Source organism: Manis pentadactyla, chromosome 14 (genome assembly GCF_030020395.1).
Source record: "Manis pentadactyla isolate mManPen7 chromosome 14, mManPen7.hap1, whole genome shotgun sequence".
NCBI lineage: Eukaryota > Metazoa > Chordata > Mammalia > Pholidota > Manidae > Manis > Manis pentadactyla.
In genome coordinates, this window is record NC_080032.1 from 10634755 (window position 1) to 10646201 (window position 11447).

At 47.1% G+C, this 11447-nt stretch overlaps 2 protein-coding genes across 6 annotated transcripts in view; one reads left to right on the plus strand and one right to left on the minus strand.

Annotated features, from left to right (window-relative positions):
* Positions 1-11447, plus strand: part of TFIP11 (tuftelin interacting protein 11) — a 13253-nt gene continuing 1806 nt past the window's right edge. Inside the window, exons 1-13 of one of the 3 annotated variants that reach the window (XM_036908949.2) lie at positions 56-82; positions 438-553; positions 1622-1807; positions 3714-3867; positions 4179-4335; positions 5917-6044; positions 6489-6641; positions 8031-8558; positions 8680-8786; positions 9266-9434; positions 9843-10086; positions 10565-10707; positions 11220-11385. In XM_036908949.2, the coding sequence (XP_036764844.1) occupies positions 1638-1807; positions 3714-3867; positions 4179-4335; positions 5917-6044; positions 6489-6641; positions 8031-8558; positions 8680-8786; positions 9266-9434; positions 9843-10086; positions 10565-10707; positions 11220-11385 (2119 nt within the window). In that variant the 5' untranslated portion in view covers positions 56-82; positions 438-553; positions 1622-1637. Of the gene's footprint in view, positions 83-413; positions 554-1621; positions 1808-3713; positions 3868-4178; positions 4336-5916; positions 6045-6488; positions 6642-8030; positions 8559-8679; positions 8787-9265; positions 9435-9842; positions 10087-10564; positions 10708-11219; positions 11386-11447 lie in introns of those variants that run through there. The other 2 variants (XM_036908947.2, XM_036908946.2) reach the window with 2 other exon arrangements.
* Positions 11152-11447, minus strand: part of SRRD (SRR1 domain containing) — a 9652-nt gene continuing 9356 nt past the window's right edge. For all 3 annotated transcript variants that reach the window (XM_036908959.2, XM_057491580.1, XM_036908958.2), the window contains one exon: positions 11152-11433. The gene's annotated coding sequence lies outside the window, so the exon portion shown is untranslated. The remainder of the gene's footprint in view (positions 11434-11447) is intronic.

Here is an 11447-nt window from a genome sequence, read left to right on the forward strand (position 1 = left end):
CACATCCGGGTTCCGGCCGCCACAGCCGCTCGTTTGCCTCCTTGAGTGAGGCTCTGTCTTCGGTACCGGCGACCCGGGAGAGGTAAGCGGGGCTGGGGGAGTGGGATGCGGACAAGGGTGAGTCCGTTCCAGAGGGAGGAGGTGCGAGGGCTCGGGGAGGCGGTCCTCGGCCTGGTGGGTTTACGGACCGAGCCTCCAGCGCGAAACCCGGACTGTGGCTTCATGCCCTTTGCTTTCGAGCCCTGCCAGCAGTAGAACCTCAGGCAGCTTGTTTAACTTCTCGGAGCTTCATTTTTCTTATCTGAAGCATGAAAACAGTAACAGTACCTACTTCGTAGAAGCGTTTTGATGTTTACATTAGATTATCGGCCTGAAGCGTCCAGCGGGTACTCAGCCACTCGTGACAGTCGTGATTATTACCATGCTCTATGCCCAAGGAGGCAGCGATATTATTGACTCCCACGTATCTGGGACTCCGCACTCCACTGAGAACATTTCCCTCCTTTGCATCCCTGGATGAGGTTGGGACCGTCAGCACCCAGCCAGCGCGCCAGTGAGTAAAATAAGCAGGGGGAGCTTTCTGAAACCTACCAGAAGTAGTGGCAGTAGTAGACTGTGCAAGTAGTGAACCCCTGTCCCTGAAGGCTGCTCGCAGCAACTAGTAAGATAAGAGTTACAACTGCTGTTACAGGTTTAATGTATTACAGTGTAGTGCATCAGTCATGTTTGGCACTTCGTGTGTATTTAATACTTACACACTGAGTACCTGGTAGAGTTGGGATTTGAACTCAGGCTGTGATTTTAGTGCCTGATTTCACACACTTTGCTAGATTCATTCTCTAATCCAGCAATAGTACTGATGAACCTAATCATGGGATTACAGTAACAGCAATTGTTCCTTGAGCACTTACTCTAGTTCTTTCAGCATCAACATCATCTCTTGAATCTGCCTAACAGGCATTCTCAAAGGTTGGTACAGTAGTTAATCCATTTAAGAAACTTGAATCTTGTCATCCAGCCACCGCGAGTTGAATTCTCTATTGCAGTCCACAGATGCCTGTTAAGGTAGTGTTCCTGATTATTACTGCGTTCCAGCTTATCAGAAGAGGCTCATGTTTTGGGAGAAAGACTAGGTCTTAGATTTTCATCAAGTATTTCAGAAAGTATAATCTAAAAAGAGATAACTTTTCCAGGACCACCAAGGGTCCAGATAACTCTTTCCTCAACACTAAATGAAATAAAACTCTGGAGCCCAGGAAGATGGCCACCCAATTTCTGAGGCAACAGGATATATGTTAACATACCTATTTTAGGTGGTTTGTATATATATGTGTGTGTGTGATGTTTTGTGACATTGACTAGGACAAGGAAATACATAAGAATCACAGACTGTTGGGACTAGTCTTTTGTTTTAGTACTGATTGTTTTCTAAAAAATATATTTTTAATGTCTGCTTTATTGAACAGTGATTTTAACGGACTTTGATTTGGAGGAAGCTCTGAAGGCAGCGGGAAGTATGAACTCCCAGGGAAGCTCTCTGCTGCTCTCAGGACTTACCGCAGACTGTGCCCTTTTTATCCCTCCTTTAGTGATTGGCCATGTCACTGTCCCACTTGTACAGGGGCGGGGAAGGCCACATGGATGATGACGATGACGAACGGGAGAACTTTGAGATCACCGACTGGGATCTCCAGAATGAATTCAACCCCAACCGGCAGCGCCACTGGCAGACCAAGGAAGAGGCCACCTACGGAGTGTGGGCAGAGCGAGATTCAGATGAAGAGAGGCCCAGCTTTGGAGGCAAACGGTACTGGCTGGCGTGGGGCTGCTTCCTTTTGTTTTAGGGAAGAGGGAAGATAGAGAGTGAGCTGGGGCGACACCCTGCTAAATACGCTTCTCTTCTGGCCTTACTGGGTCCCTTTCCTGGGACCTCAGCTGGAGGGGTCCAGTGCCCTCTTTAGGCTGGAGTGCCGCTCTTCCACCGACGTAATCATCACTTGGTATTTACTGAGCAATTACGCATGTTGTGGACCCAGGCCTTGCCTCCTAGGAGCCCAGCCTCTAGTGGACAGAGACAGGAATCAGTCAATAACTTACACAATGCAAGTTTGTAACTGTGGTTTAGGACCTAAAGAGAGTACAGTTTAGGGTGTTTGGCCTGTTCTGGGAGGTCAGAAAAGATTTCTCTGAAGGAGCAACCCTTGAGCTTCTATGAAGGTACCTAAGGTGGTATGAGAATTGTAAGTATGCAGAGACCCTTGGTGGGAGGCAACAGGGTTTCCAGGAGGGTAGGAAAGGTTTTGTGGGCTGGACTGGAGAGAGGGAGCATGATTTGAGAAGAGGCCCATGGGACTGTGGTAGAGAGGGTATGCCATGGGGTGGGATTATGTCTGGAGAAGACTCCTGTAGTGTGCAGAGCTAGTGCAGAGCCACAGGGGGAGAGGAAGCTCTGTGAGGAGGTTGAGGCATTGGTCCTGCAGAGGTGCTGGAGGCCCCGGCTAAGGTAGTGGCAGGGGAGATGGGGATTCAGGCAGAAAGTCTGCTCTTCAGTGTGAAGTCTTGTGCCATGGCTGAGGGTGCAGCAGGCTTGGGTTTGTCTCCCTGTCCTGTCTATGGCCTGTAGGCTCCAGCCCATTGAGATTGTGCTTTTTTCAAAAAGGAGGTTAGGGAGAAAGAGTGGAGAGATTAGTTCAACCCCTTCTCATCTGGGAAGGACATCTAACTGTGGATGATAAGTAAATCACAGGTCAAGAATTGCATAATCATAAGATAATAACAGCAACCAACATACTTGTTCTGGGTTCTTTTCATGCCTGGTTTCATTTACCTTATGAGAAAGGAACCATTATTATCATCCTGTTTTACAGATTTAAAAACTACAGCCAAAAGTCACACAGCTATCCTGTGAGGATCTGGGCCCATCTGACTCTAGTGGTTGGGCTCCTAACCACAAAATTTTATTACATCTTTTAGGAAAAGCTTAAATCTGAATTTTAGTGCTGCCACGGGATGTTTAATTACTAGGTTAGTCATTTTATGCAGCATCTCTTTCTTCTGCAGTTTTTCCAAGGTTTTTTATTCACTATTTTCTCTGTGTTCCTTTAACCACACAATACAAAGGTATCAGCTTCAATTTACACAAGAAGGACCCATGGGTAATGACTTATTCTAAGTACTGTTCCTGAGCCAATCAGGGTTAAAGTCAATACTTTCAATCTCACAGAGTTAACTGCTTATTTTTGCTTAGTTTTCATATTCAAATAATTTTAATGGACATGAAGTTTTTGTACGTTTGATTGATGTCATTGTTAATATGCTTTCCATTAATACAATCTACTAATGTATTTTATGATTTCTATCAGAATTTGATTTTTGTACTTGAAAATGTATGAATGAGACAAATGCTTTTTAAAGTACATTAATTTTTAAAAATGTAAAAGGAAAGTTGGATCATACTTTGATTTTTTTAAGCAACTCTGCATTGATATTGATAACTTTCTGGCCTAGAGCTGACTTGAACACTACAGGTAAAATGTTAAATGTGATTACAGAGAGCTAGATCTGGGGCCCTTGTGACATAAGTATATATGTTGCTCTTTTAAAATGGATGCCTATAAGTCTGCTCTGGCGAGCTCTGGCCAGCAGAGCTCCTGTGAGGGGCAGCTTCCGGAGGGTTCTTCACGGAATCCGTGCGGCGCTGTGTTTGCTTTCAGGGCCCGAGACTACTCTGCACCGGTGAACTTCATCAGTGCGGGCCTCAAGAAAGGGGCAGCGGAGGAAGCAGAGCTGGAAGATTCCGATGATGAAGAGAAACCTGTTAAGCAGGATGACTTTCCTAAGGATTTCGGACCCAAGAAGTTGAAAACGGTAGCACCTTTACTCCAGGACTGTGACCTTAGTGATATCCTTGCAAGGTCCTTGGGTTCCAAGCATCTCCTGGGGCTGAGCTGGAGGCAGGTTGTGTGGGTTTCTCCTTGTGGTGGCACAAGTGTGCAATGCAGTCTCTTTTCTTTCCTAAGATACAGCACAGATACATTTTCAGTTTATGTGACACTTTTCTTAATGCTCTGTGGCTGCCAGGCCATTTTCCTATCAGCCAGATAGGAAAACCTACTCTCTTAGGTGTTTGCTTCCTTTTCTTTTTCCATCAACTAAACTTTGATTTTCCTTCTTCTCAGGGTGGCAATTTTAAACCCAGCCAGAAAGGCTTTGCAGGAGGAACCAAGTCTTTCATGGATTTTGGTAGTTGGGAAAGACACACAAAAGGAATTGGACAGAAGCTTCTTCAGAAGATGGGCTACGTCCCTGGAAGGGGCCTCGGGAAGAATGCGCAAGGTGTGGCACCACTGCTCTGTAGTCTTGCAGGAGGGACACAAGGCTGAGCAAAGAACAAGTTTGGGGAGCGGCTTGCTTTCTCTCTTGTAAAAATAACTCCACAGCCTGGTCTGCCAGCACCAGACCGTTGTGCTCCTAAGCTACATTGCTTTATCAAACTCAGATAAAATACTTGTTTCAGCAGGAGGAAAAGGATTAGGGACTAAAACAGGCTGTGGCAGGCTGAAGACAGGCTGAAGAGGGACTTCTTCTTTTGCCTGTCCAGTGTTTCTATAAAAACTGAATTCATTGCTGATATTTAAAAATCAAAGAATTTTACCTAAAATTTTAGGTTTGGCTGGCAGTACTTGGTGCACTGAATCACAGCTGCTCCAGGAGTGCTCCTGGCCTTCTCTTGGAAGCAGTCTCCACCACTCCCCACTGTCTTCCTTTCCCCACCCACTTCACTGGTTTACTTTTCTTGGGCATTTTGGGGAATTTGTAGCACTTGCTCACAAGCAGAACACTTATTTGCTCATTGCAAATAATTGGACAGTTATTTGTCTTCAGGACTATCAAAACACTGTATATAGCTTTTTAAGCTGAGAGGCATGTAGCTGTAAACTGAACGAAGCGATTCCCGTGTGGCCGCCTCCATCTGTGCTCAGTAGCACAGCCGCCCTCTGTCCTCTTGCTCCAGTAAGTTCCTCCCATGTCCTCATCCCTTTGATACCAAAGCCACTCCGACCAAGCATGTGGGTTCTTCCCGCAGGGACTAGTTTCCCCTCTTCTTGACCTGTTTCCCACAAGCAGTCACCAACTGGATATAAACCACAGTATTCTCTATACTTCAGATTCTACCCCCTAAATAACTGTTCAAGTTCAATCCACATTATGTTTTGAAAACATTAGCTTTGATTGAAAACATTGTATTGAAAACACTGATGGAAAAATCAATAAACTTGAATGAAGATTGAAATGGTGACCTGGAAAACAAGAATGAGGGGACTGTCCTAATTTGTTTCAACAGTACTACCTGGATGGGGTGGAGCACAGAGTTTGGAGTTAGAGGGAATCTTCATTGAAATATTGTAGTCCTGTCCATAAACTCTTTTATGTGAAAAACCATTTATTCATGCTATAAAACAAGTTGAGCCTGGGGGATAGAACGACTGACTGAAATGGATGGTATCTCATGTTAAACTGCAGATAAACCATGCTTCAATCAGAATTGTTATATTCTCGGAATTAACTACTCTTAACCTTGCTAAACCTTCCAAATGAGCAAAGTATAGAATTTAATGTGCCAGAATTCCCAGTTATTAATGAATTGTTCTCTTTTCTTGAAGTCCACTAAAAAGTTAGTCCAAGTAGAAATGGAAATAACCTCGTATCAGCAGCCTGTTCTGTGGCAGCATAAATACGCACAGAAATTTCAAATCGCACAGAACCTGAACAGTGCTCCAAGGACACAGCAGAGCTCTCCTTCCGGAGTAGTGGGTTATTGTGTGTAAGACCAAGGACGTGTGATTTCACTGAGCAATTCACAGGAATTGCTGTGATCTGAAGTCTCCCTTTTTATCTTCTGCTGAAATCTGTCAGGTATCATTAACCCGATTGAAGCCAAACAGCGAAAGGGAAAAGGTGCTGTGGGAGCTTATGGCTCAGAGCGTACCACTCAGTCGCTCCAAGATTTCCCTGTGGTTGATTCAGAAGAAGAAGCTGAAGAGGTAATAAGTTTCCTCCTTTACCTGAGATCTTCATACATAAGTTTTGCAGACCCTGATTGTAAGATACCTTTGCCCAAACAAGGGCCTGCCTGTTTACTTTTTAAAATTAGAACCAAGATTTGTACTTAAAAAATCCTTTATGTTGTATTTCTAAGTTTCAAATGATCTAAATTTAAAACTAATATAGTGCCTGCCCATAGTAGATGCTCAGGAAATGTTGACTTTATCTTTGTATTTCTCCTTCTACTCTGATAGACCTGCCGGCTACCTCATTCTTTGGTGTCCAAGAGTAGGTGGTTTTAGTGTCCTGCAGGCACAATCCTTAGCACAGGACCTTGTGAAAATCTGAGGGGCTGGTGAATGCCTGTTAATGGTCTCAGTGGCCTCATTTGCTTTAAAAAGTGGGCCTCTCTTATTGTGACTGACTGCATCCCCCTGGTTCAGGAGTTTCAGAAGGAGCTGAGCCAGTGGAGAAAAGACCCCAGTGGAAGCAAGAAGAAGCCCAAATATTCTTACAAGACAGTAGAAGAGTTGAAGGCCAAAGGCAGGATTAGCAAGAAGCTCGCGGCTCCCCAGAAGGAACTTTCTCAGGTCAAGGTACGGAAGCCCTTGAACAGCTGGTCTGGGATGGGGTGTTGGAAAACACAGAGGTACCCCACACACCAGGATCAATCATCAAACATTCTAAGGTCCCTCTGGGTCTTCTCTCCAGGCCTTTCTTTAATCCCACTTTTCTCTCAATAGCAGCGTGTTGCCATTTGCTGCACTCATATTCAGTGGTAGTTATCAGGTTCCCACTCTGGGCACTATAGCGGTAAATCAAACAGATTTCCTATCTTTCTGGAGTCAGTGAATTTATGAGCTTCCACATTACTCAACACTTGTGTCTGCAGTGGGTGTATTGTTCCCAAGCAGCTGTGCTGTTGCTCAGTCCTACCTCTACTGCTAGGTCTTTACGTTTTTCTGGTTCAGTTTGGGTTTGTGGCATGCTACTTTGTACAAAAGACTTGTGTCTCTTTCACACATTTTGAAAGGATAGATTCCTAAAAGTACAATCACTGGGTTAAAGAATAGTAACGTTTTTAAGGCTCTTAAAACCTGGGAAGGGTGCACCTATTCTCTGACCAGGAGTACAGGACAGAGTCCTCAGACATACCAACACTGAATATTTTTTTAAAAAACAGATTGAATTTTCAGCCACTGTTAGTGTATATACAGTCTTAGGTTTTCCATTACTCCCCCAAGTAGCCAAACAGCAGGGGTGACAGTTGTCTGTTGTCATTTGGTGTAGGAGATCCAGTGTGTGTCACGTGAGGTCAAATGTCAGGGTGTCGTGCATCAGATCAGCTGGGGAAAGGAAGCTGATGAGAAACGCAGACGCCCAGGTCCCAGGATCCAGATTAGGCCTGAGGACTCTGTTTGTTTTTTTTCCCCGAAGTGATTCTAATGCACGTGGTTCATGGATCACACTTTTAATAAGTGGTGACAAATAATCCTGTTTCAGAAGTAGAGTCCATATTCAGATTTCCTCAGTGTGCTTATCATGTTGGAATTAGCTCATATCCTAGCTTGCCTTTGTCAGCAGCTGTTTTGTCTGTTTCATTTTGTTTTTAAATTTAAAAACTATTATTACAGGCTAGTGTACAGTACATTTTAGAAAATGAGGAAATAGGCAAAAGGATAAAAAAAAGCTTCCTTCTTTCCCAAAAAATTACCAATTTTAACACCTACATGTACATCCCTACGAGATCATTGCCTAAATATGTATTCTTTAACTAAAATGTGGTATCTTGGTTGTGTTATTTTATTACTTGCTTTGATCAGCAGAACCTCTACTTTTCCGTGAAAATGTACCTTCATCGCAAGTAGTCTGTACTCAAGTGTCGTCAGTCCTCCCACAGTCTTCTTACCTGGTTTGCCCAGAGGGGTCTGGTCTAGAACTGTCTATCACACCCGACTGTTTTGCCCTCTGCGATGTTTTCCAAGGTCATAGACATGACTGGCCGGGAGCAGAAGGTCTACTACAGCTACAGCCAGATCAGCCACAAGCACAGCGTCCCGGATGACGGGCTGCCGCTGCAGCCACAGCAGCCACCGCAGCCCGGCAGAGAGGCCAAGGCCGCGGGCTTCGCACTGCCTGAGCTGGAGCACAACCTGCAACTGCTCATCGACCTAACAGAGCAGGAGATCATCCAGAATGACCGGCAGCTGCAGTACGAGCGGGACATGGTGGTCAACCTCTCCCACGAGCTGGAGAAGATGTCGGAGGTCCTGGACCATGAGGAGCGGGCCATCTCCAACCTGAGCGAGGTGCTGCAGACGGTGGAGGAGTGTGAGCGGCGGATGCAGCCCCGCTGCGGCAGCCCCCTCACCCTGGGTGAGTGCGCCCGCATCTTCGAGACCCTGCAGGACAAGTACTACGAGGAGTACAGGATGTCCGACCGCGTGGACCTGGCCGTGGCCATCGTCTACCCGCTCATGAAGGAGTACTTCAAGGCATGGGACCCCCTCAGGGTGAGTTGCTGGGGAAGTCCGCCTCGCCGCCTTGGGCGGGGGGCATGTCTGGGCTCAGAGGTTGCCCAGAGGGCAGGAGGGCTGGGTAGCTCCCCGCTTCTCAGCCTCAGTTCCTCCTCAGGACTGCACTTACGGCACCGAGGTCATCTCCAAGTGGAAAAGCCTCCTGGAGAACGATCAGCTCCTGTCCCACAGCAGCCAGGACCTCTCAGCAGACGCCTTTCACAGGTACTGGCACAGGGCAGGCCCTGAGCTCCCGCCACCTGTCCTGGGGGCCTGGGGAGGCGGGGCGGCTGGCCTGGACTAGCCCTCTGCTCCCCGCCGGCCCTGCACCTGCCGGGTGTCTGTAAGGGTCGTGCACAGGCTAGGTGCTGGGCTGCCCCGGAGGAAAGCAGCCGCTGTCCGCGGTAAGTAGGTGAGGAAAAGGCAGCCGGCGAACGAGGAAGTGGACAAACAAAGCCAGGATGCAAACGGCACAGGGAGAAAGAACAGGACACACATCTGCTTGGGGTGTGGTGGGGGGTTAAAGGCGAGGTCTCTCAGAGGTGTCGCTTAAGCTGTGGCTCTGTGCCTGATGGTTTTCTCTGATTGGATTTGTGTGCTGTTGCCTTTTTCTCCCTTACTTTAGTGCTGTGGGTGATGATATACTTTGTAGGCTTTGAAACCGACTGCAGTCAGCCGGCCTGCCCTGTGCCTTTCTCCCACAGGCTGATATGGGAAGTCTGGATGCCGTTCGTTCGAAATATTGTTTCCCAGTGGCAACCAAGGAACTGTGACCCGATGGTGGACTTTCTGGACAGCTGGGTGCACATTATTCCCGTGTGGATCTTAGATAACATCCTGGACCAGCTTATCTTCCCCAAGCTGCAGAAGGAGGTAGGGCCTGGTGGCAAATGGCTGTTATTAGTAATGAGGGGGGCTCATTTGACATTTCTCTCCATTGCCTCAGTGCTGTGGAAACGCCTGGAGTTAAGAGTTTCTGTTGACACAGCCACTGTCCTGTGTCACCTCCAGGCTTTTCTCAGCACTGCTCTTCCCAAAACCCTCCTTGATGGGAGTTCATTTTCTTGGTTTCTTGCATAAAATTAGAATTGTGCCATTTCTAAGATTTAATACAGTTGCATGGGCATATTTTATGGGTCAGTGTCTCTGTTTTGGAAAATGCAGCATAAAGGACTGAGGACCTGGTCCTGGAGGGCACGCGGCCTCCACGCCATTTACTACACATGCATCGTGTGACTGCCTCACAGGCTGCATGGACTGCTTTTCCCCATCCGTCTCTAGGTAGAAAACTGGAACCCACTGACGGACACTGTCCCCATCCACTCCTGGATCCACCCGTGGCTGCCCCTCATGCAGGCGCGCCTGGAGCCGCTTTACTCCCCCATCCGCAGCAAGCTGTCCAGCGCCCTGCAGAAGTGGCACCCCAGCGACTCCTCTGCCAAGCTCATCCTCCAGCCATGGAAAGATGTCTTTACCCCTGGCTCCTGGGAAGCATTCATGGTCAAGAACATAGTGCCCAAGCTGGGTAAGGAAATGGGGACAATGCATCCAAGCCCAGCGGCTTTGGTGCCCGGTTTCTGTGGCCAGGAGGAACGATCGTGCTTCTGAAGAAATGTCTTTGGTCACTGAAAAGCTTAGCAGATGCTATTTCTCACCACCAAGGAGGGGCCGTTTTGTGCACTTAGGCTGAATATAGATGTATTCCAGGGTCCTTACGGCAGCGACTCAAAGGCTGCAGTGACCGTGTCAGACGCAGTGTGCCTCCTGGTACCTGAGTGGTCCTCTTTGGGCTTCTTAGTAACAGGATTGGTGTTCTGAAGTTTTTGTGGTATTTGATCCTAAATATATATTAAGAGTTATTGCTGGGTTAGAAAAGAAAATGATTTTTAAGAAATGCCGTATCAGGAGCTTAAAATTGGCTTTAAAAGCAGATCAAAGACTGACATTCTGTGGTGAAGGTTCTGCTCTTTGTGCTTTGCCTGAGAGGCCTGAGTCTCTTGCAGGGATGTGTCTCGGAGAGTTAGTCATTAACCCCCACCAGCAGCACATGGACGCTTTCTATTGGGTCATCGACTGGGAAGGAATGATCTCGGTCTCCAGCTTGGTGGGGCTTCTTGAGAAGCACTTCTTCCCCAAGTGGCTGCAGGTACACTTTGTTTTGCTTTATTTTGTTGGGGGTGGGATGGACACAGGGAGGATTTCTGCTAGGGTCTGACTACAGGTGCTTGATCCTTAGACAACTGTCAGATAGTGCCATCATCACACCACAAATTGAATTACATGCCAGGGTAGGAATGGATTCAGCAGTAACAGCACCCACCACTGACTGAACATTTGCCGTGTGCCAGATGCTATTCTAAGCACTTAATTTGTGTTACCTCCGCTCCTTACATCAGCCCTTTGGGGTATGGATGGTGGTGTCCCTATTGTACAGGTGGGAGGCTGAGGCTCAGAGTTCATATGCAAGGTACACAGCTACTGAGCTGACTCCAGATGCCACACTCTTCAGTGTTGGACTGTTCAACCCCTATAAACCTCTACAAGTGTCACCAGCTGGCAGGACCAGGATCTAAATGAAACAAACAGCCCCTTTGGAAGTTCTGCTCCCATTTATTGCCACTTTGGATCCAGGTTTTCATATTTGTTTCTATTTGGCAGGTGCTGTGCTCCTGGCTCAGTAACAGCCCAAATTATGAGGAGATCACCAAGTGGTACCTGGGTTGGAAGTCCATGTTCTCAGACCAAGTGTTGGCACACCCATCTGTCAAAGACAAATTTAATGAAGCACTTGATATCATGAACAGGGCTGTGTCCTCCAATGTTGGTGAGTGGGGATTCTGTTTTGGATGTCCTGCCCCTGAGCTCTTCATTCCTGAACATGTAAAT